At 57.6% G+C, this 22,354-nt stretch overlaps 1 protein-coding gene across 8 annotated transcripts in view; it reads right to left on the bottom strand.

The window, feature by feature from the left end:
* pacsin3 (protein kinase C and casein kinase substrate in neurons 3) overlaps positions 1-22,354 on the bottom strand; it is a 164,894-nt gene that overhangs the window by 29,636 nt on the left and 112,904 nt on the right. For all 8 annotated transcript variants that reach the window (XM_073049091.1, XM_073049098.1, XM_073049097.1 and 5 more), the window contains exons 3-6: positions 21,759-21,915; positions 15,578-15,813; positions 4,387-4,542; positions 2,777-2,952 (exon numbers count right to left, since the gene is read on the bottom strand). In XM_073049091.1, the coding sequence (XP_072905192.1) occupies positions 2,777-2,952; positions 4,387-4,542; positions 15,578-15,813; positions 21,759-21,915 (725 nt within the window). The remainder of the gene's footprint in view (positions 1-2,776; positions 2,953-4,386; positions 4,543-15,577; positions 15,814-21,758; positions 21,916-22,354) is intronic.

The following is a 22,354-nucleotide window of genomic DNA, read 5'->3' as shown; positions in this document are numbered from 1 at the left end:
TGGGCCACACACTGTGCTCAATCTCAGACACACTGATATAGGAAAGCCGTCAGTAATCTGGAAAGTGTGCAGAGAAAGATTGAGGGTCTGATCTGCAGGGAGAGACTGGGCAGGCTGGGGCTTTATTCCTTGGAAGGTGGGAGTGTAGCCTTTGTAGAGCTGTATAAAATCATGGCAGCATAGTCTTTTATCCCCCTGGGAAAGGGAACTAAAAACTGGGGGCATAGGTTTAAGGTGAGAGGTGAAAAAATGAAAAGAGGACTAAAGGACAAGTTTTTCTACACACAGGAAGTGTGCACATGGAATGAGCTGCCAGAATAAGTGGTTGTGGCAGGTAGAGAAACAACCATCAAAAGCCATTTGGATAAGTACCTGGTAGGAAGGGTCTGGAAGGATATGGGCTCAGTACCTGGTGTGTAGGGTTTGGAAGGATATGGGCTCAGTTCCTGGGGTAGGGTTTGGAAGGATATGGGCCCAGTACCTGGTGGGAAGGGTTTGGAAGGATATGGGCTCAGTACCTGGTGGGAAGGGTTTGGAAGGATATGGGCTCAGTACCTGGTGTGTAGGGTTTGGAAGGATATGGGCCCAGTACCTGGTGGGAAAGGTTTGGAAGGATGTGGGCCCAGTACCTGGTGGGAAGGGTTTGGAAGGATATGGGCCCAGTACCTGGTGGGAAGGATTTGGAAGGATATGGGCCCAGTACCTGGTGGGAAGGGTTTGGAGGGAGATGGGCTCAGTACCTGGTGTGTAGGGTTTGGAAGGATATGGGCCCAGTACCTGGTGGGAAGGGTTTGGAAGGATATGGGCTCAGTACCTGTTATGTAGGGTTTGGAAGGATATGGGCCCAGTACCTGGTGGGAAGGGTTTGGAAGGATATGGGCTCAGTACCTGGTGTGCAAGGTTTGGAAGGATATGGGCTCAGTACCTGGTGTGTAGGGTTTAGAAGGATTTGAGCCCAGTACCTGGTGTGTAGGGTTTGGAAGGATATGGGCCCAGTACCTGGTGGGAAGGGTTTGGAAGGATATGGGCTCAGTACCTGGTGTGCAAGGTTTGGAAGGATATGGGCCCAGTACCTGGTGGGAAGGGTTTGGAAGGATATGGGCCCAGTACCTGGTGGGAAGGATTTGGAAGGATATGGGCTCAGTACCTGGTGGGAAGGGTTTGGAAGGATATGGGCTCAGTACTTGGTGTGTAGGGTTTGGAAGGATATGGGCTCAGTACCTGTTGTGTAGGGTTTGGAAGGATATGGGCTCAGTACCTGGTGGGTAGGGTTTGGAAGGATATGAGCCCAGTACCTGGTGTGTAGGGTTTGGAAGGATATTGGCTCAGTACCTGGTGGGAAGGGTTTGGAAGGATATGGGCCCAGTACCTGGTGGGAAGGGTTTAGAAGGATATGGGCTCAGTACCTGGTGTGTAGGGTTTGGAAGGATGTGGGCCCAGTACTTGGTGGGAAGGGTTTAGAAGGATATGGGCCAAACACAGGCAAATGGGTTTGGCTGGGTGAGCACCAGGTGGTCAACATGGAGCAGTTGGCCTGACGGGCATGTTTCTGTGCTGTGTGATGATGAGCTGAAGGGTTTCAAGTTTTCAGAGCTGAGCTGGAGGGAAGAGTGGTGCGTACAACAAAAGAATCTACGTTGATTGGTTTAGACAGATCAGGAGGCAAGGAGCAGCAGGACCATTGTCATCAGTAAGTGTGTCGTATTACACAGGCTCTATTCATGACTATGAATCAAATTGCCATTTGATTTTTATAAAAACAGAAGAGGTTTGCCATTGCCTTCTTCTGGGCAATGTCTTTACTAGACAGGTGACCCCAGCCATTATCAAGAATCTTCAGCGATCCCGATTGGTGGGGGTGTTGAGGAAACAGGTAGGATGCAGAAGGACTGAGACAGATTAGGAGAATGGACAAGAAAGTGGTAAATGAAATACAATGTTGGAAAATGCATGGTCATGCACGTTGGTAGTAGAAATAAATGTGCAGATTATTTTCTAAACAGGTAGAAAATCCAAAAACCTGAGATGGTAAGGGACTTGGGAGTTCTTGTGCAGAACACCCTAAAGGTTAACTTGCAGGTTGAGTCGGTGGTGAGGAAGGAAATTACAATGTTAGCATTCATTTCAAGAGGTCTGGAATACAAGAGCAGGAATGTGATGCTGAGGCTTTATAAGGCACTGGTGAGGCCTCACCTTGAGTATTGTGAACAGTTTTGGGCTCCTCATCTAAGAAAAGATGTGCTGGCATTGGGGAGGGTCCAGAGGAGGTTCACAAGGATGATTCCAGGAATGAAGTGGTTATCATATGAGGAATGTTTGATGGCTCTGGGTCTGTACTCACTAGAATTTAGAAGGATTTTGAATGTTGAAAGGTCTAGGCAGAGTAGACATGGAAAAGACGTTTCCCAAGGTGGGGGAAGTCTAGGTCAAGAGGGCAAAGCTTCAGGATAGAGGGAAATCCATTTAAAACAGATGGAGAAATTTCTTCAGCCAGATGGTGGTGAATTAGTGGGATTTCTTACCACAGGCAGCTGTGGAGGCCAGGTCATTGTGTATTTAAGTCAGAGCTTGATAGGTCCTTGATTGGACACTGCATCAAAGATTACGGTGAGAAGGCCGGGGAGTGAGGCTGAGGAGGGGAAAACAGATCAGCCATAATGAAATGGTGGAGCAGACTCAATGGGCCAAATGGCTTAATTCTGCTCCTATGTCTGATGGTCTTATAAATTGCTCTCCTCTTCCCCCTCCCGAGTTCCTCCTTGGATAAGTTCCTCACCTGTCGATCCTGGAAAGGTCCAGATGTGTGTGGAAGTCAAGTAGGACCTCCTTGAAGAACTGGAGGCGCTTCCTCTCGCTGTCCTGGCAGGTGTCGAAAACCTGCTCCATGTCCTCCATGTACTTAGGGTTGTATTTGTTCAGCTCCTCCAGCGCTTTCTCGTAGCGTTCCCGCCCCTGCACACAACCAGTGGTCTGCTCACTCTTCAGCAACTCAAATCACCTTGGACTACAGGCTTACAAACTACCCACTGGCCCCCAGCCCTCCTGTCCAAACTCTTAGGCGGTAGGAGGGGGCGTACAAGAGTGAGGTAGATGAGCTGATTTAACGGTGTTGCACTCAATGGCAGCTAAACCACGGATGTGATTGTGGCCTTCGGGAGGGGGAGGTCAGTCCTCACTGAGGGGTCACTGTGGAAAGGGTGACAATCTTGGAGGATCTATTGTGTGCACAACACACTGACATAAAAACAAAGTATGACAGCAGCTCTACTTCGTTAAGAGTTTCAGGAGAGTTTAAGTGTTACAAAAATTTGCACATTTCCATAGATGTGTGGTAGAGACCACAGGGATGGTCTGCAAAACGTCAGTTCCATTAGAGGCACAACCTTCTCTGCCATCTGACAAAGGTGGCATCTCTCACCATCTGGGACGGGACATGCCATCCTCAAGTGGAGCTACAGAATGTGAAGCCTACTTTCCTCAAACCTCAAGCCTACTTCCCCTCTCATCAGATTTCTGAACTACCTCACCTCCTCCCTCACCACCATTCAGGGCCCTAAACAGTTCTTCCAGGTGAGGCGACACTTCACCCGCGTCACATACTGTATCTGGTGCTCCTGGTGTTGCCTCCTGTATATCGGTGAGACCCGACGTGGATTGGGAGATTGCTTCACCGAGCATCTATGCTTTGTCCGCCAGAAAGAAGCAGGATCTCCCAGTGGCCACCTACTTTAATTCCACTTCCCATTCTGATATGTCTATCCATGGCCTCCTCTACTGTCGCGATGAGGCCACACTCAGGTTGGAGGAACAACACCTTATCTTCCGTCTGGGTAGCCTCCAAACTGATGGCATGAACATCGATTTCTCAAACTTCTGGAATGCCCCCCCCCCCTGCTATTCGCCATTCCTTTTTCCATCTCTTATCTTATTTCCTTGCCTGCCCCCTGCCTCCCCCCTTTTTCTTCCTTCCATGGCCTTTTGTTCTCTCCTATTGGACTCCCCCTACTCCAGCCCTGCATCTCTTAAACCAATCAACTACCCAGCTCTTAACTTCATCCCTCCCCCCAGCTTTCACCCATCACCCTGTGTTTCTCTCTCCTGCCCCCCAGCTTTTAAATCTACTCAGTTTTTCTCCAGTCCTGCCAAAGAGTCTCGACCCAAAACGTCAACTGTACTTTTTCCCACGGATGCTGCCTGGCCTGCTGAGTTCCTCCAGAATTTTGTGGGTGTTTCATCATGCAGGACAAAGCACACCATTCTCACTCATACTGATCCATTCAACAAGCAATGACCCCCCCTCCCCACGCACCAACTGAACCTCCTCTCCCCTTTACTGAGCCAGTGACTCTGCCATACACAGGCTTTGCCCTCCCACGCCACTCTGACCTTCTCCACCTCCTGCGAGCTCCTCTGGACCCGCTCCTGCAGCTTGCGGAGCTGATCCGGGGCCATCGACTGGTCAGCTCTGCCGTTACTCTCCCGGATCTGCGCTGCTCGCTCCTCCTTACGGGTGCTGTGGTAGTTCCGCTTGGCTGCGTCCACCTTCGGTGGGAAGAGCAGGTTAAACGGTGCGCAGTCCACACCCACACACATCCCCAGCAGTTCAACACTGGACCCTGTTCAGCTTCAACGCAACGGACCAGATACAAACCTGCACTGCCACGGGGGAGGGAGGGGAGGACCAGAGACAGGGTGACACCAGCCCAGGGGGAGGGGGGAACCAGAGACAGGGTGACACCAGCCCAGGGGGAGGGGGGATCCAGAGACAGGGTGACACCAGCCCAGGGGGAGGGGGGATCCAGAGACAGGGTGACACCAGCCTGGGGGAGAGGGGAACCAGAGACAGGGTGACACCAGCCCAGGGGGAGGGGGGATCCAGAGACAGGGTGACACCAGCCTGGGGGAGGGGGGAACCAGAGACAGGGTGACACCAGCCTGGGGGTGGGGAGGAACCAGAGACAGGGTGACACCAGCCCAGGGGGAACCAGAGACAGGGCAACACCAGCCCGGGGGGAGGGAGGGAACCAGAGACAGGGCAACACTAGTCCAGGGGGAGGGAGGGAACCAGAGACAGGGTGGCACCAGCCTGGGGGGAAGGGGGACGGGGACCAGAGACAGGGTGACACCAGCCCGGGGGAGAGGGGACCAGAGACAGGGCGACACCAGCCCAGGGTTGGGGGGAGGGGGGATCAGAGACAGGGAGACACCAGCCCAGGGTTGGGGGGAGGGGGGAACCAGAGACAGGGTGACACCAGCCCAGGGTTGGGGGGAGGGGGGATCCAGAGACAGGGTGACACCAGCCCGGGAGGAGGGAGACCAGAGACAAGTTGACACCAGCCCAGGGGGAGGGAGGGAGACCAGAGACAAGCTGACATCAGCCCAGGGGGAGGGAGGGAACCAGAGACAGGGTGACACCAGTCCGGGGGAGGGTGACCAGAGACAGGGCGACACCAGCCCAGGGGGAGGGGGGATCCAGAGACAGGGTGACACCAGACCAGGGGAGGGGGGGACCAGAGACAGGGTGGCACCAGCCCAGGGGGAGGGAGACCAGAGACAGGGTGACACCAGCCCAGAGTGGGGGGGGGGGGGAGGGGGGGACCAGAGACAGGGCGACACCAGACCAGGGGAGGGGGGGACCAGAGACAGGGTGGCACCAGCCCAGGGGGAGGGAGACCAGAGACAGGGCGACACCAGCCCGGGAGGAGGGAGACCAGAGACAAGTTGACACCAGCCCAGGGGGATGGAGGGAACCAGAGACAAGTTGACACCAGCCCAGGGGGAGGAGGGATCCAGAGACAAGTTGACACCAGACCAGGGGAGGGGGGGACCAGAGACAGGGCGACACCAGCCCGGGAGGAGGGAGGGAACCAGAGACAAGTTGACACCAGACCAGGGGGGAGGAGGGAACCAGAGACAGGGTGACACCAGACCAGGGTTGGGGGGAGACCAGAGACAAGTTGACACCAGCCCAGGGGGAGGGAGGGAACCAGAGACAGGGTGACACCAGCCCAGGGGAGGGAGGGGACCAGAGACAGGACTACACCAGCCCGGGAGGAGGGAGACCAGAGACAAGTTGACACCAGCCCAGGGGGAGGGAGGGAACCAGAGACAGGGTGACACCAGCCCAGGGGGAGGGAGGGAACCAGAGACAGGGTGACACCAGTCCGGGGGAGGGAGACCAGAGACAAGTTGACACCAGCCCAGGGGGAGGGAGGGAACCAGAGACAGGGTGACACCAGCCCAGGGGGAGGGAGGGATCCAGAGACAAGTTGACACCAGACCAGGGGAGGGGGGGACCAGAGACAGGGCGACACCAGACCAGGGTTGGGGGGAGACCAGAGACAAGTTGACACCAGCCCAGGGGGAGGGAGGGGACCAGAGACAGGGTGACACCAGCCCAGGGGAGGGGGGGGGGGGAGGACCAGAGACAGGGTGACACCAGCCTGGGGGAGAGGGGAACCAGAGACAGGGTGACACCAGCCCAGGGGAGGGGGGAACCAGAGACAGGGTGACACCAGCCCAGGGGAGGGAGGGGACCAGAGACAGGGTGACACCAGTCCGGGGGAGGGAGACCAGAGACAAGTTGACACCAGCCCAGGGGGAGGGAGGGAACCAGAGACAGGGTGACACCAGACCAGGGTTGGGGGGAGACCAGAGACAAGTTGACACCAGCCCAGGAGGAGGGAGACCAGAGACAGGGTGGCACCAGCCCAGGGGGAGGGAGGGAACCAGAGACAGGGTGACACCAGCCCAGGGGAGGGGGGGGGAGGACCAGAGACAGGGAGACACCAGCCCAGGGGAGGGAGGGGACCAGAGACAGGATTACACCAGCCCGGGAGGAGGGAGACCAGAGACAAGTTGACACCAGCCCAGGGGGAGGGAGGGAACCAGAGACAGGGTGACACCAGCCCAGGGGGAGGGAGGGAACCAGAGACAGGGTGGCACCAGCCCAGGGGGAGGGGGGAACCAGAGACAGGGTGACACCAGCCCAGGGGGAGGGGGGAACCAGAGACAGGGTGACATCAGCCCAGGAGGAGGGAGACCAGAGACAAGTTGACACCAGCCCAGGGGGAGGGAGGGAACCAGAGACAGGGTGGCACCAGCCCAGGGGGAGGAGGGAGACCAGAGACAAGTTGACACCAGCCCAAGGGGAGGGAGGGGACCAGAGACAGGGTGACACCAGCCCGGGAGGAGGGAGACCAGAGACAAGTTGACACCAGCCCAGGGGGAGGGAGGGAACCAGAGACAAGTTGACACCAGCCCAGGGGAGGGGGGGACCAGAGACAAGTTGACACCAGCCCAGGGGGAGGGAGGGAACCAGAGACAGGGTGACACCAGCCCAGGGGAGGGAGGGGACCAGAGACAAGTTGACACCAGCCCAGGGGGAGGGAGGGAACCAGAGACAAGTTGACACCAGCCCAGGGGAGGGGGGGACCAGAGACAAGTTGACACCAGCCCAGGGGGAGGGAGGGAACCAGAGACAGGGTGGCACCAGCCTGGGGGGAAGGGGGACGGGGACCAGAGACAGGGTGACACCAGCCCGGGGGAGAGGGGACCAGAGACAGGGCGACACCAGCCCAGGGTTGGGGGGAGGGGGGATCAGAGACAGGGAGACACCAGCCCAGGGTTGGGGGGAGGGGGGAACCAGAGACAGGGTGACACCAGCCCAGGGTTGGGGGGAGGGGGGATCCAGAGACAGGGTGACACCAGCCCGGGAGGAGGGAGACCAGAGACAAGTTGACACCAGCCCAGGGGGAGGGAGGGAGACCAGAGACAAGCTGACATCAGCCCAGGGGGAGGGAGGGAACCAGAGACAGGGTGACACCAGTCCGGGGGAGGGTGACCAGAGACAGGGCGACACCAGCCCAGGGGGAGGGGGGATCCAGAGACAGGGTGACACCAGACCAGGGGAGGGGGGGACCAGAGACAGGGTGGCACCAGCCCAGGGGGAGGGAGACCAGAGACAGGGTGACACCAGCCCAGAGTGGGGGGGGGGGGGAGGGGGGGACCAGAGACAGGGCGACACCAGACCAGGGGAGGGGGGGACCAGAGACAGGGTGGCACCAGCCCAGGGGGAGGGAGACCAGAGACAGGGCGACACCAGCCCGGGAGGAGGGAGACCAGAGACAAGTTGACACCAGCCCAGGGGGATGGAGGGAACCAGAGACAAGTTGACACCAGCCCAGGGGGAGGAGGGATCCAGAGACAAGTTGACACCAGACCAGGGGAGGGGGGGACCAGAGACAGGGCGACACCAGCCCGGGAGGAGGGAGGGAACCAGAGACAAGTTGACACCAGACCAGGGGGGAGGAGGGAACCAGAGACAGGGTGACACCAGACCAGGGTTGGGGGGAGACCAGAGACAAGTTGACACCAGCCCAGGGGGAGGGAGGGAACCAGAGACAGGGTGACACCAGCCCAGGGGAGGGAGGGGACCAGAGACAGGACTACACCAGCCCGGGAGGAGGGAGACCAGAGACAAGTTGACACCAGCCCAGGGGGAGGGAGGGAACCAGAGACAGGGTGACACCAGCCCAGGGGGAGGGAGGGAACCAGAGACAGGGTGACACCAGTCCGGGGGAGGGAGACCAGAGACAAGTTGACACCAGCCCAGGGGGAGGGAGGGAACCAGAGACAGGGTGACACCAGCCCAGGGGGAGGGAGGGATCCAGAGACAAGTTGACACCAGACCAGGGGAGGGGGGGACCAGAGACAGGGCGACACCAGACCAGGGTTGGGGGGAGACCAGAGACAAGTTGACACCAGCCCAGGGGGAGGGAGGGGACCAGAGACAGGGTGACACCAGCCCAGGGGAGGGGGGGGGGGGGAGGACCAGAGACAGGGTGACACCAGCCTGGGGGAGAGGGGAACCAGAGACAGGGTGACACCAGCCCAGGGGAGGGGGGAACCAGAGACAGGGTGACACCAGCCCAGGGGAGGGAGGGGACCAGAGACAGGGTGACACCAGTCCGGGGGAGGGAGACCAGAGACAAGTTGACACCAGCCCAGGGGGAGGGAGGGAACCAGAGACAGGGTGACACCAGACCAGGGTTGGGGGGAGACCAGAGACAAGTTGACACCAGCCCAGGAGGAGGGAGACCAGAGACAGGGTGGCACCAGCCCAGGGGGAGGGAGGGAACCAGAGACAGGGTGACACCAGCCCAGGGGAGGGGGGGGGAGGACCAGAGACAGGGAGACACCAGCCCAGGGGAGGGAGGGGACCAGAGACAGGATTACACCAGCCCGGGAGGAGGGAGACCAGAGACAAGTTGACACCAGCCCAGGGGGAGGGAGGGAACCAGAGACAGGGTGACACCAGCCCAGGGGGAGGGAGGGAACCAGAGACAGGGTGGCACCAGCCCAGGGGGAGGGGGGAACCAGAGACAGGGTGACACCAGCCCAGGGGGAGGGGGGAACCAGAGACAGGGTGACATCAGCCCAGGAGGAGGGAGACCAGAGACAAGTTGACACCAGCCCAGGGGGAGGGAGGGAACCAGAGACAGGGTGGCACCAGCCCAGGGGGAGGAGGGAGACCAGAGACAAGTTGACACCAGCCCAAGGGGAGGGAGGGGACCAGAGACAGGGTGACACCAGCCCGGGAGGAGGGAGACCAGAGACAAGTTGACACCAGCCCAGGGGGAGGGAGGGAACCAGAGACAAGTTGACACCAGCCCAGGGGAGGGGGGGACCAGAGACAAGTTGACACCAGCCCAGGGGGAGGGAGGGAACCAGAGACAGGGTGACACCAGCCCAGGGGAGGGAGGGGACCAGAGACAAGTTGACACCAGCCCAGGGGAGGGGGGGACCAGAGACAAGTTGACACCAGCCCAGGGGGAGGGAGGGAACCAGAGACAGGGTGACACCAGCCCAGGGGGAGGGAGGGGACCAGAGACAAGTTGACACCAGCCCAGGGGAGGGAGGGGACCAGAGACAAGTTGACATCAGCCCAGGGGAGGGAGGGGACCAGAGACAAGTTGACATCAGCCCAGGGGAGGGAGGGGACCAGAGACAGGGTGACACCAGCCCAGGGGGAGGGAGGGGACCAGAGACAGGGTGACACCAGCCCAGGGGAGGGGGGGGACCAGAGACAGGGTGGCACCAGCCCAGGGGGAGGGGGGGACCAGAGACGTTGACACCAGCCCAGGGGAGGGGGGGGGGACCAGAGACAGGGTGGCACCAGCCCAGGGGGAGGGAGGGGACCAGAGACAAGTTGACACCAGCCCAGGGGAGGGGGAGACCAGAGACAAGTTGACACCAGCCCAGGGGGAGGGAGGGGACCAGAGACAGGGTGGCACCAGCCCGGGGGAGGGAGGGGACCAGAGACAGGGTGACACCAGCCCAGGGGAGGGGGGGGACCAGAGACAGGGTGACACCAGCCCGGGAGGAGGGAGACCAGAGACAAGTTGACACCAGCCCAGGGGGAGGAGGGAGACCAGAGACAAGTTGACACCAGCCCAGGGGGAGGGAGGGGACCAGAGACAGGGTGGCACCAGCCCGGGGGAGGGAGGGGACCAGAGACAGGGTGACACCAGCCCAGGGGAGGGGGGGACCAGAGACAGGGTGACACCAGCCCGGGAGGAGGGAGACCAGAGACAAGTTGACACCAGCCCAGGGGGAGGGAGGGAACCAGAGACAGGGTGACACCAGCCCAGGGGGAGGGAGGGAACCAGAGACAGGGTGACACCAGTCCGGGGGAGGGAGACCAGAGACAAGTTGACACCAGCCCAGGGGGAGGGAGGGAACCAGAGACAGGGTGACACCAGACCAGGGTTGGGGGGAGACCAGAGACAAGTTGACACCAGCACAGGAGGAGGGAGACCAGAGACAGGGTGGCACCAGCCCAGGGGGAGGGAGGGAACCAGAGACAGGGTGACACCAGCCCAGGGGAGGGGGGGGGAGGACCAGAGACAGGGTGACACCAGCCTGGTGGAGAGGGGAACCAGAGACAGGGTGACACCAGCCCAGGGGAGGGGGGGGGGAGGACCAGAGACAGGGAGACACCAGCCCAGGGGAGGGAGGGGACCAGAGACAGGATTACACCAGCCCGGGAGGAGGGAGACCAGAGACAAGTTGACACCAGCCCAGGGGGAGGGAGGGAACCAGAGACAGGGTGACACCAGCCCAGGGGGAGGGAGGGAACCAGAGACAGGGTGGCACCAGCCCAGGGGGAGGGGGGAACCAGAGACAGGGTGACACCAGCCCAGGAGGAGGGAGACCAGAGACAAGTTGACACCAGCCCAGGGGGAGGGAGGGAACCAGAGACAGGGTGGCACCAGCCCAGGGGGAGGAGGGAGACCAGAGACAAGTTGACACCAGCCCAGGGGGAGGGAGGGGACCAGAGACAGGGTGACACCAGCCCGGGAGGAGGGAGACCAGAGACAAGTTGACACCAGCCCAGGGGGAGGGAGGGAACCAGAGACAGGGTGGCACCAGCCCAGGGGGAGGGAGGGGACCAGAGACAAGTTGACACCAGCCCAGGGGAGGGGGGGACCAGAGACAAGTTGACACCAGCCCAGGGGGAGGGAGGGAACCAGAGACAGGGTGACACCAGCCCAGGGGGAGGGAGGGGACCAGAGACAAGTTGACACCAGCCCAGGGGAGGGAGGGGACCAGAGACAAGTTGACATCAGCCCAGGGGAGGGAGGGGACCAGAGACAGGGTGACACCAGCCCAGGGGGAGGGAGGGGACCAGAGACAAGTTGACACCAGCCCAGGGGGAGGGAGGGGACCAGAGACAGGGTGGCACCAGCCCAGGGGGAGGGAGGGGACCAGAGACAGGGTGACACCAGCCCAGGGGAGGGGGGGACCAGAGACAGGGTGACACCAGCCCGGGAGGAGGGAGACCAGAGACAAGTTGACACCAGCCCAGGGGGAGGGAGGGAACCAGAGACAGGGTGGCACCAGCCCAGGGGGAGGAGGGAGACCAGAGACAGGGTGACACCAGCCCAGGGGGAGGGAGGGAACCAGAGACAGGGTGACACCAGTCCGGGGGAGGGAGACCAGAGACAAGTTGACACCAGCCCAGGGGGAGGGAGGGAACCAGAGACAGGGTGACACCAGACCAGGGTTGGGGGGAGACCAGAGACAAGTTGACACCAGCACAGGAGGAGGGAGACCAGAGACAGGGTGGCACCAGCCCAGGGGGAGGGAGGGAACCAGAGACAGGGTGACACCAGCCCAGGGGAGGGGGGGGGAGGACCAGAGACAGGGTGACACCAGCCTGGTGGAGAGGGGAACCAGAGACAGGGTGACACCAGCCCAGGGGAGGGGGGGGGGGAGGACCAGAGACAGGGAGACACCAGCCCAGGGGAGGGAGGGGACCAGAGACAGGATTACACCAGCCCGGGAGGAGGGAGACCAGAGACAAGTTGACACCAGCCCAGGGGGAGGGAGGGAACCAGAGACAGGGTGACACCAGCCCAGGGGGAGGGAGGGAACCAGAGACAGGGTGGCACCAGCCCAGGGGGAGGGGGGAACCAGAGACAGGGTGACACCAGCCCAGGAGGAGGGAGACCAGAGACAAGTTGACACCAGCCCAGGGGGAGGGAGGGAACCAGAGACAGGGTGGCACCAGCCCAGGGGGAGGGGGGGGGACCAGAGACAGGGTGACACCAGCCCAGGGGGAGGGAGGGAACCAGAGACAGGGTGGCACCAGCCCAGGGGGAGGGAGGGGACCAGAGACAAGTTGACACCAGCCCAGGGGAGGGGGGGGGACCAGAGACAGGGTGACACCAGCCCAGGGGGAGGGAGGGGACCAGAGACAAGTTGACACCAGCCCAGGGGAGGGGGGGGACCAGAGACAAGTTGACACCAGCCCAGGGGGAGGGAGGGGACCAGAGACAAGTTGACATCAGCCCAGGGGAGGGAGGGGACCAGAGACAAGTTGACACCAGCCCAGGGGGAGGGAGGGGACCAGAGACAAGTTGACACCAGCCCAGGGGAGGGGGGGGACCAGAGACAAGTTGACACCAGCCCAGGGGGAGGGAGGGGACCAGAGACAAGTTGACACCAGCCCAGGGGAGGGGGGGGGACCAGAGACAGGGTGACACCAGCCCAGGGGAGGGGGGGGGACCAGAGACAGGGTGGCACCAGCCCAGGGGGAGGGAGGGGACCAGAGACAAGTTGACACCAGCCCAGGGGAGGGGGAGACCAGAGACAAGTTGACACCAGCCCAGGGGGAGGGAGGGGACCAGAGACAAGTTGACACCAGCCCAGGGGGAGGGAGGGGACCAGAGACAAGTTGACAACAGCCCAGGGGGAGGGAGGGGACCAGAGACAGGGTGGCACCAGCCCAGGGGGAGGGAGGGGACCAGAGACAGGGTGACACCAGCCCAGGGGAGGGGGGGACCAGAGACAGGGTGACACCAGCCCGGGAGGAGGGAGACCAGAGACAAGTTGACACCAGCCCAGGGGGAGGGAGGGAACCAGAGACAGGGTGGCACCAGCCCAGGGGGAGGAGGGAGACCAGAGACAGGGTGACACCAGCCCAGGGGGAGGGAGGGAACCAGAGACAGGGTGACACCAGTCCGGGGGAGGGAGACCAGAGACAAGTTGACACCAGCCCAGGGGGAGGGAGGGAACCAGAGACAGGGTGACACCAGACCAGGGTTGGGGGGAGACCAGAGACAAGTTGACAACAGCCCAGGGGGAGGGAGGGGACCAGAGACAGGGTGGCACCAGCCCAGGGGGAGGGAGGGGACCAGAGACAGGGTGACACCAGCCCAGGGGAGGGGGGGACCAGAGACAGGGTGACACCAGCCCGGGAGGAGGGAGACCAGAGACAAGTTGACACCAGCCCAGGGGAGGGGGAGACCAGAGACAAGTTGACACCAGCCCAGGGGGAGGGAGGGGACCAGAGACAAGTTGACACCAGCCCAGGGGAGGGGGGGGACCAGAGACAAGTTGACACCAGCCCAGGGGGAGGGAGGGGACCAGAGACAAGTTGACACCAGCCCAGGGGAGGGGGGGGACCAGAGACAGGGTGACACCAGCCCAGGGGAGGGGGGGGACCAGAGACAGGGTGACACCAGCCCAGGGGAGGGGGGGGACCAGAGACAGGGTGGCACCAGCCCAGGGGGAGGGAGGGGACCAGAGACAAGTTGACACCAGCCCAGGGGGAGGGAGGGGACCAGAGACAAGTTGACACCAGCCCAGGGGAGGGGGGGGACCAGAGACAGGGTGACACCAGCCCAGGGGAGGGGGGGGACCAGAGACAGGGTGACACCAGCCCAGGGGAGGGGGGGGACCAGAGACAGGGTGGCACCAGCCCAGGGGGAGGGAGGGGACCAGAGACAAGTTGACACCAGCCCAGGGGGAGGGAGGGGACCAGAGACAAGTTGACACCAGCCCAGGGGAGGGGGGGGACCAGAGACAGGGTGACACCAGCCCAGGGGAGGGGGGGGACCAGAGACAGGGTGGCACCAGCCCAGGGGGAGGGAGGGGACCAGAGACAAGTTGACACCAGCCCAGGGGAGGGGGAGACCAGAGACAAGTTGACACCAGCCCAGGGGGAGGGAGGGGACCAGAGACAAGTTGACACCAGCCCAGGGGGAGGGAGGGGACCAGAGACAAGTTGACACCAGCCCAGGGGGAGGGAGGGGACCAGAGACAGGGTGGCACCAGCCCAGGGGAGGGGGGGACCAGAGACAGGGTGACACCAGCCCGGGAGGAGGGAGACCAGAGACAAGTTGACATCAGCCCAGGGGAGGGAGGGGACCAGAGACAGGGTGACACCAGCCCGGGAGGAGGGAGACCAGAGACAAGTTGACATCAGCCCAGGGGAGGGAGGGGACCAGAGACAGGGTGGCACCAGCCCAGGGGGAGGGAGGGGACCAGAGACAAGTTGACACCAGCCCAGGGGAGGGGGAGACCAGAGACAAGTTGACACCAGCCCAGGGGGAGGGAGGGGACCAGAGACAAGTTGACACCAGCCCAGGGGAGGGGGGGGACCAGAGACAGGGTGACACCAGCCCAGGGGAGGGGGGGGACCAGAGACAGGGTGGCACCAGCCCAGGGGGAGGGAGGGGACCAGAGACAAGTTGACACCAGCCCAGGGGAGGGGGAGACCAGAGACAAGTTGACACCAGCCCAGGGGGAGGGAGGGGACCAGAGACAAGTTGACACCAGCCCAGCGGGAGGGAGGGGACCAGAGACAAGTTGACACCAGCCCAGGGGGAGGGAGGGGACCAGAGACAGGGTGGCACCAGCCCAGGGGAGGGGGGGACCAGAGACAGGGTGACACCAGCCCGGGAGGAGGGAGACGAGAGACAAGTTGACATCAGCCCAGGGGAGGGAGGGGACCAGAGACAGGGTGACACCAGCCCAGGGGGAGGGAGGGGACCAGAGACAAGTTGACACCAGCCTGAGGAGGGTGACGACCCAGAGACCAGTCAGTGGCAGCCTTGGGAGTCCTAAAGACCAACCTGCCGCATCTGGAGGTGTCGCTGAGACTGACTGGCATTGGCTCGGGGGTCTGTTTCATCTGTTCCAGTGAGTCACTGTCCCACACGTTAACGGGGCACTTTGGCTTTACAACGCCACCCATCACCGACTCGCACCCCAGTTCAGAACATTGTACCTCCTTGAGCTTCTTCACCCAGGGCTTCTGTGCCTTGCAGAAATCGTCTTCTGCCTCTCTGGTCTCCTTAAAGCCCCCGACCAGCTGCCTGTGGTAAGACTCCTTCTGCCACTGCTTAACCTTGGCGCTCTCCGCACCTGCCAGGTGGCTCTGCATTTCCAGGTGGAGCTCACTCAGCTTGTCGGCAGCCAGCATGAAGGCGTGCCAGGCTTTCTCCAGGGTGCCGTACTGTGCGCCTAGCGAGGGGAGAGAGGGAGGGGGGAGGGCAACAGTTGACAGTGGAGATAGAGCAGTCCATTGGAAGGAAGTGCGAGTGGCCACAGATAAAGGAAAGATAGGGAAGAGAATAAGCAAGCCGATCAAAAAAAGGTGAGAGGTGAAAGAGGAGGGGGAGGAAGAACGAGCAAGAGAGATGGCGGTAAAAGGGAGCGAGAAGAGATGAAAGGGAGGCAAGGGGTAAATGGAAGTACAGTTATGGGAGAGAGTAGGGGCAAACAGGAGGGAGCAGGGCAAACGGGAGACCCAAGGAAAGTGAATAATCAGATCAGAGTTACAGGATGTGTAAGGAAATAGAAAAAAGATGCAAAATTACAGGGAAGAGGTAAAGGAGTGAGAAGAGCGTGGATGAGTGGAGAGATGTGGGAAATAGAGGGTGCATGGAGGGAGAGAGGAGAAAGGGGGAATGGAGACAGAACAGCAGAGGGAATAGATAATGAAAAGGAGGTCAACACAATGAGGGAAAGGTTAAGGGTGGGGTGACAGAATGGAGGAGGCAGGTTGAGTGAGTGAAGTTTGAGGAGAGCACGAGGGAGAGGGAGGGGAGGAATGAAACAGTACAAGATGATTCAGAATATTTGAGCTATGCCTAGCCACACAGTCATGTGTATAAGAGAGTAGAGCAGTGGGCTAAGCACACACCCCTGAGTTGTGCCAGTGTTGATCGTCAGTGAGGAGATGTTACCACCAATCCACACAGACTGTGATCTTCCGGTTAAGAAGCTGAGGGAGGTACAGCAGCCCAGGTTCTGAAGCTTATCAATCAGCACTGTGGGAGCGATGGTGTTAAATGCTGAGCTGTAGTTAACAAACAGCATCCTGACGTGGGTGTTTGTATTGTCCGGGTGATCCAAGGCCATGGAGATTGCACCTGCCATAGACCTATTGTGGCGATAGGCAAATTGCAGTGGCCCCAGGTCCTTGCTGAGGCAGAACTTCAGTCTAGTCATGATCAATCTCTCAAAGCATTTCATCATCGTAGATGTGAGTGCTACTAGGCGATAGTCATTAAGGCAGATGCCTTTTTAAAGCAAGTGAGAACTCCCTTTAGCAGTGAGAGGTTGAAAATGTCCTCGAATATTTCAGAGCCTTTATCAGCTACTCCACTGGGATCTTTCACCTTGCAAGGGTTCACTCCCTTTAAAGACAGCCTGACACTGGCCTCCGAGACAGAGATCAAGGTCACCAGGTGCAGCAGGGATCTTCACAGCTGTAGTTATATTCTCCTTTCAAAACAGGCATAGAAGGCGTTGGGTTCATCTGTCCAAACCTTCTTGGTCCTCGCTGCTGGTGCTGCAGTCTTCATCTCTGTCTATATTAAGAGTGTAGAAGTACAGCCAGGTGATCAGACTTCCTGAAGTGAGGGAGTGGGATGGCACGGGGAGCATTCTTGATGGGGGTGTAACAGTGGTCCAGTGTGTTGGTTCCTCTGATGCGACAGTGATTTGTTGATAGCAATAATTGAGTGATTTTTTCAGACACGCCTGGTTAAAATCCCCCAAAACGATGGTGACAGCGTCAGGATGTACTGTTTTGTGCAGGCTGATCCTATTGTTCAGATCATCTAAAGCCTGACTGACGTTGGCCTGAGGTGGAATGTAAACTGCTACCAAAATGATCACGGAAATCTCCCATGGCAGGTAAAATGGACAGCACTTAACTGCGAGATATTCCAGGTCTGATGAGCAGAATTGGGCCAGCACTGATACATTTATGTACCAAGAGGAGTTGATCATGAGACATGCACCCCCACGCCTGCATTTTAGAGACTCCACAGTCCTATCCTGACAGTGTTTAGTGAACCCGTCAATCTGCATTGCTGTGTCTGGTACGGAATGGGTTAACCAGGATTTCGTGAAACAATGGACACACGTAGCTATGATGTCCCTCTGACACAGCACACTAGCTTTGAGATCATCAATTTTATTTACTAGAGACTGTACATTTCCCAGCAAGATAGTCTGTACTGGGAGTTGAAAACCCTGTTCTCTTAAATGCACCTGTATCCCTGACCGGCAGCCACGTTTCCTATGAGAAAGCTTCTTCCAGTGAGAAGTACAGCCACAATTGTCATTGCTTCCATCGGTTTGAAGCAGCAATAGTTTATTCAATCACATTAAGACATCTTTATTAACTGTACCGACCTTGGAAACAGTTACGATTCTCAGCTGTAACAGGAATATTTAATCACATCAATAGACCGGTGCCGCATGAGATCGTCGGCTTCAAGGTGCCCCTGAAGTAATCTTCACTGATGCTACCAGTTCATACGCCAGTGAATTGGGCTCATTATTAAATTCTACAGACTTGTTATCTCTCTTGCTTAATCTTGTAATATTTTTACTGCAGTTCATCTCTCCCTCATTTGTAAGTAAACAATCTCAAATACAACAACATTGCCATAATAAGTCTACAGTGGACATAATCTCATTGGCTCTTCATGCGGCCTTGGATCACCTGACAAATACCTTTGTCAGGATGCTGTTTATCGACTACAGTTCAGCATTTAACACCATCATTCCTACAGTTCTTATCGAAAAGCCCCAGAGCTTTGGTCTCTGTACCTCCGTCTGTAACTGGATCCCGGGCGGGGGGGGGGGAATCACAATCTGTACAGATCGGAGACAACGTATCCTCCTTGCTGACGATCAACACTGGTGCACCTCAGGGGTGTGTGCTTAGCCCACTGCTCTACTCTCTATATACACATGACTGTGTGGCTAGGCATAGCTCAAATGCCATCTATAAATTTGCTGACGATACAACCATTTGCAGAATCTCAGATGGAGATGCGGGGGGCGTACAGGAATGAGATACACCAGCTGGTTTAGTGGTGTCACAGCAATAACCTTACACTCAATGTCAGTAAGACCAAAGAACTGATTGTGGACTTCAGAAAAGGTAGGATGAGGGAACACAAACTAGTCCTCAGAGGGATCAGAAGTGGAGAGAGAGCGAGCAATTTCAAGTTCCTGGGTGTCCATATCTCTGAGGACCTGGCCTGGTCCCAACATACCAATGCAGCTACAAAGATGGCACAACTGCTATGTTTCATTAGAAATTCAGAGAGACTTGGTTTGTCACCTAAAACACAAATTTCTACAGATGTACCGTGGAGAGAATTCTGACTGGCTGCATCACCGTCTGGTATGGGTGGGGGTGGTCGGGTCTACTGAACAGGATCGAAGCAAGCTGCAGAGAGTTGCAAACTCAGTCAGCTCTGTCACAGGCACCAGCCTCCACAGTATCCAGGACATCTTCAAGGAGCGATGCCTCAAAAAGGTGCCGTCCATCATTAACTTTACTTCACTTTATTGTCACCAAACAATTGACACTCGAGCGTACAGTCATCACAGCAATATTTGATTCTGCGCTTCGCGCTCCCTGAAGTACAAATTGAATTAAATACAATAAAAATTTAAGTTATAAATCATAATTAGAAAATAGAAAAGGGAAAGTAAGGTAGTGCAAGTCAGGTCTGGATATTTGGAAAGTACGGCCTAGATCTGGGGCAGGATCTGTTCAGCAGTCTTATCACAGTTGGAAAGAAGCTGTTCCCAAATTTGGCTGTACAAATCTTCAAGCTCCTGAACCTTCTCCCGGAGGGAAGAGGGACAAACAGTGTGTTGGCTGGGTGGGTCGTGTCCTTGATTATCCTGGCAGCACTGCTCCAACAGCGTGTGGTGTAAAGTGAGTCCAAGGATGGAAGATTGGTTTGTGTGATGTGCTGGGCTATGTTCACGATCTTCTGCAGCTTCTTCTGGTCTTGGACAGGACAACGTCCATACCAGGTTGTGATGCACCCTAGAAGAATGCTTTCTACAGTGCACCTATAAAAATTAGTGAGGGTTTTAGGGGACAGGCCAAATTTCTTCAGCTTTCTCAGGAAGTAAAGGCGCTGGTGGGCCTTCTTGGCAGTGGACTCTGCTTGGTTAGACCAAGTCAGGTCATTTGTGATATTCACCCCGAGGAACTTAAAGCTTTTGACCTGTTCCACCTGCACACCAGCAATGTAGATGGGGTCGTGCAGTCCGCTACTCCTTCTGAAGTCAACAAATAATTCCTTTGTCTTGCTGACGTTGAGAGTTAAGTTATTGTCTTCGCACCATGCCACCAGGTTCTTAAATTCCTCTCTGTACTCCGACTCATCATTACCCAAGATAGGGCCTACAATTGTGATGTCATCAGCAAACTTATATATTGAGTTCGATGGAAACTTGGTTACACATTCGTGGGTGTACAGTGAGTACAGCTGGGGGCTGAGTACACAGCCTCGTGGGGCACCGGTGCTCAGAGTGATTGTAGAGGAGAGCTTGTCCCCTATTTTTACAGCCTGGGTCTTGTCTGTGAGGAAGTTGAAGATCCAGCTGCAGATCTGAGTGCTAAGACCCAGGTTCCGGAGCCTAGGAATCAGTTTATTTGGAATGATGGTATTAAAGGCAGAGTTGTAGTCAATGTAAAGGAGCCTTACATATGTGTCTTTATTCTCCAGGTGTTCTTAGGGGGAATGTAGTGCCAGAGAGATGGCATCTGCCGTTGACCTGTTGCTCCGGTAGGCGAATTGCAAAGCGTCGAGGTTGACCGGCGGTAGGTTATGGTTGATGTGTGCAATAACCAATCGCTCGAAGCACTTCATAGCAATTGATGGTAGAGCCACAGGTCGATAGTCATTCAGGCATACCACCTTGCTTTTCTTCGGCACCGGGATTATCGTTGCCTTCTTAAAACATGAGAGGATCTTAGACTGAAGCAGGGAGCAGTTGAAGATGTCAGCAAACACTCCAGTTAGCTCGCTTGCACAGGCCTGGAGAACCCGTCCCGGGATGCCATCTGGGCCCGTCGCCTTCCTTGGATTTATCTTCAGGAAGGCTCTTCTAACGTCTTCCCCGGTGACGATGAATCTCGATGCCACCAGGTCCGGTTCATCTGGAGGGATGCTCCTCTTCTGTTCGAATCTTGCATAGAATACGTTAAGTTCGCCAGGAAGAGAAATACTACAGTTATTGATATTCCCAGCCTTTTCTTTGCACCCAGTGATCTCATTTAGACTCTGCCATAGTCCACTGGCATCCCTCTGGTTAGCCTGGGCTTCCAAATTGGCTCAATATTGCCTCTTAGTGCCCTTAATGGCTTTCCAGAGTTCACACCTGGATTCCGTGTAGCGACTGGTATCCCCAGACCTAAAAGCCGCAGCTCTAGCCTTCAAAAGGGACTGGACCTCATAATTCATCCAAGGTTTCCGGTTAGGGAATACCCGGATCGTCTTGCGAGACACACAGTCCTCTGTGCATTTCCAGATAAAGTCCATGACGGCTGAGGCATAACGACCCCCGCCCTCCAGGTCGTGCTGTGTTCCCATTGCCACCATCAGGAAGGTACTTCCTGCAACTCGGTGTTCGTTCTCTATTATTGCACTGCTGATACAAGGTCAATAAATCTCACAACGAACGGTGCTGATATTAAACCCGATTCTGAGAAAGTGCAGGAGGAATTGATGAGGATGCTGCCAGGGTAGAAAGGTTAGTCATACAATTGTTTACTTTGGAACAGAGGGAACTTTGGAAAAGTTTAAAAATGAACTACATGTCTGTACAGCATGGATAAGAGAGCTTCATTTGCTTTAGCAAAGTAAATAATCAAGGGAGATGACTCGAGGAGAAATACTCACAGGGAGCGGATGAAAGAGATCTGAAAATCACTGACTGAAAGGGCAGTAGAGACATTTCTTACAGGACTGAGGGAGGTAGAGATAAGGGGCAAGGGGGGTAGCAGAAGCAAAGGGCTCAGAATTTCTGGACAGGCCTTCCAGAAGGATAGGGTGCGAGAGAGAGTGCAGGGGATAGAGGAACGGGTGTGAGCGAGTCGGGGTCAGGTTGGACTGGTAGTGGAGTACAAGTTCTCTTACCTTTCTCCACTATGGTTTTCCATTTCTTGGACCAGCTAGCCAGCTGTTGGGCGTACTGCTTCTCGATCCTTGCCCTCTCCTGGAAGCAGCTGAGCAGTTCATTGCAGAGACGGTTCCCGTCATCGATTCGTTTCACCGTTCTGCTGTACTGTCCCACCTTTGGGGAGAGGTCGTAGACAAAAGGTGAGACGGGTTCCAGTGCCATCCTGGAGAGGTACTGAGCTAGAAGGCTTGCAAAGAGAAGTCAGAGCATACGGCCTCTGGTGGGTACCGAGCTTCAGCAGGACAGTGCAGAGTGGTCAGGAGATGAGGGAACAAGGGAAGGAGCATGTGGAAAGGTTGGAGAAGTTCAAAAGGGAAACAGACTGTTTACATCCCTCCATAGATGCTGCCCAATTTCCTCAGTTTCTCCAGCATTTCAGCTGGCCACGTTAAGGATGAGAAGCATGAATCTGACATTCAAAGAGACGAATCAGAGAGTGGATGCCAGGCCAAGGGTGATGAAGGTATTGGGGTGGGGCACCAGGAAATGGCAGGTGACTGACTGGATGGGAGTAGATGTTGGTCGGGTGGCCAAGGCTTCTAGGTTTCTACCC

The sequence above is a fragment of the Hemitrygon akajei genome, chromosome 6 (genome assembly GCF_048418815.1).
Source record: "Hemitrygon akajei chromosome 6, sHemAka1.3, whole genome shotgun sequence".
Lineage (NCBI taxonomy): Eukaryota > Metazoa > Chordata > Chondrichthyes > Myliobatiformes > Dasyatidae > Hemitrygon > Hemitrygon akajei.
The sequence above is the reverse complement of the archived record's forward strand: the minus strand, read 5'-3'. Positions and strand labels throughout refer to the sequence as shown.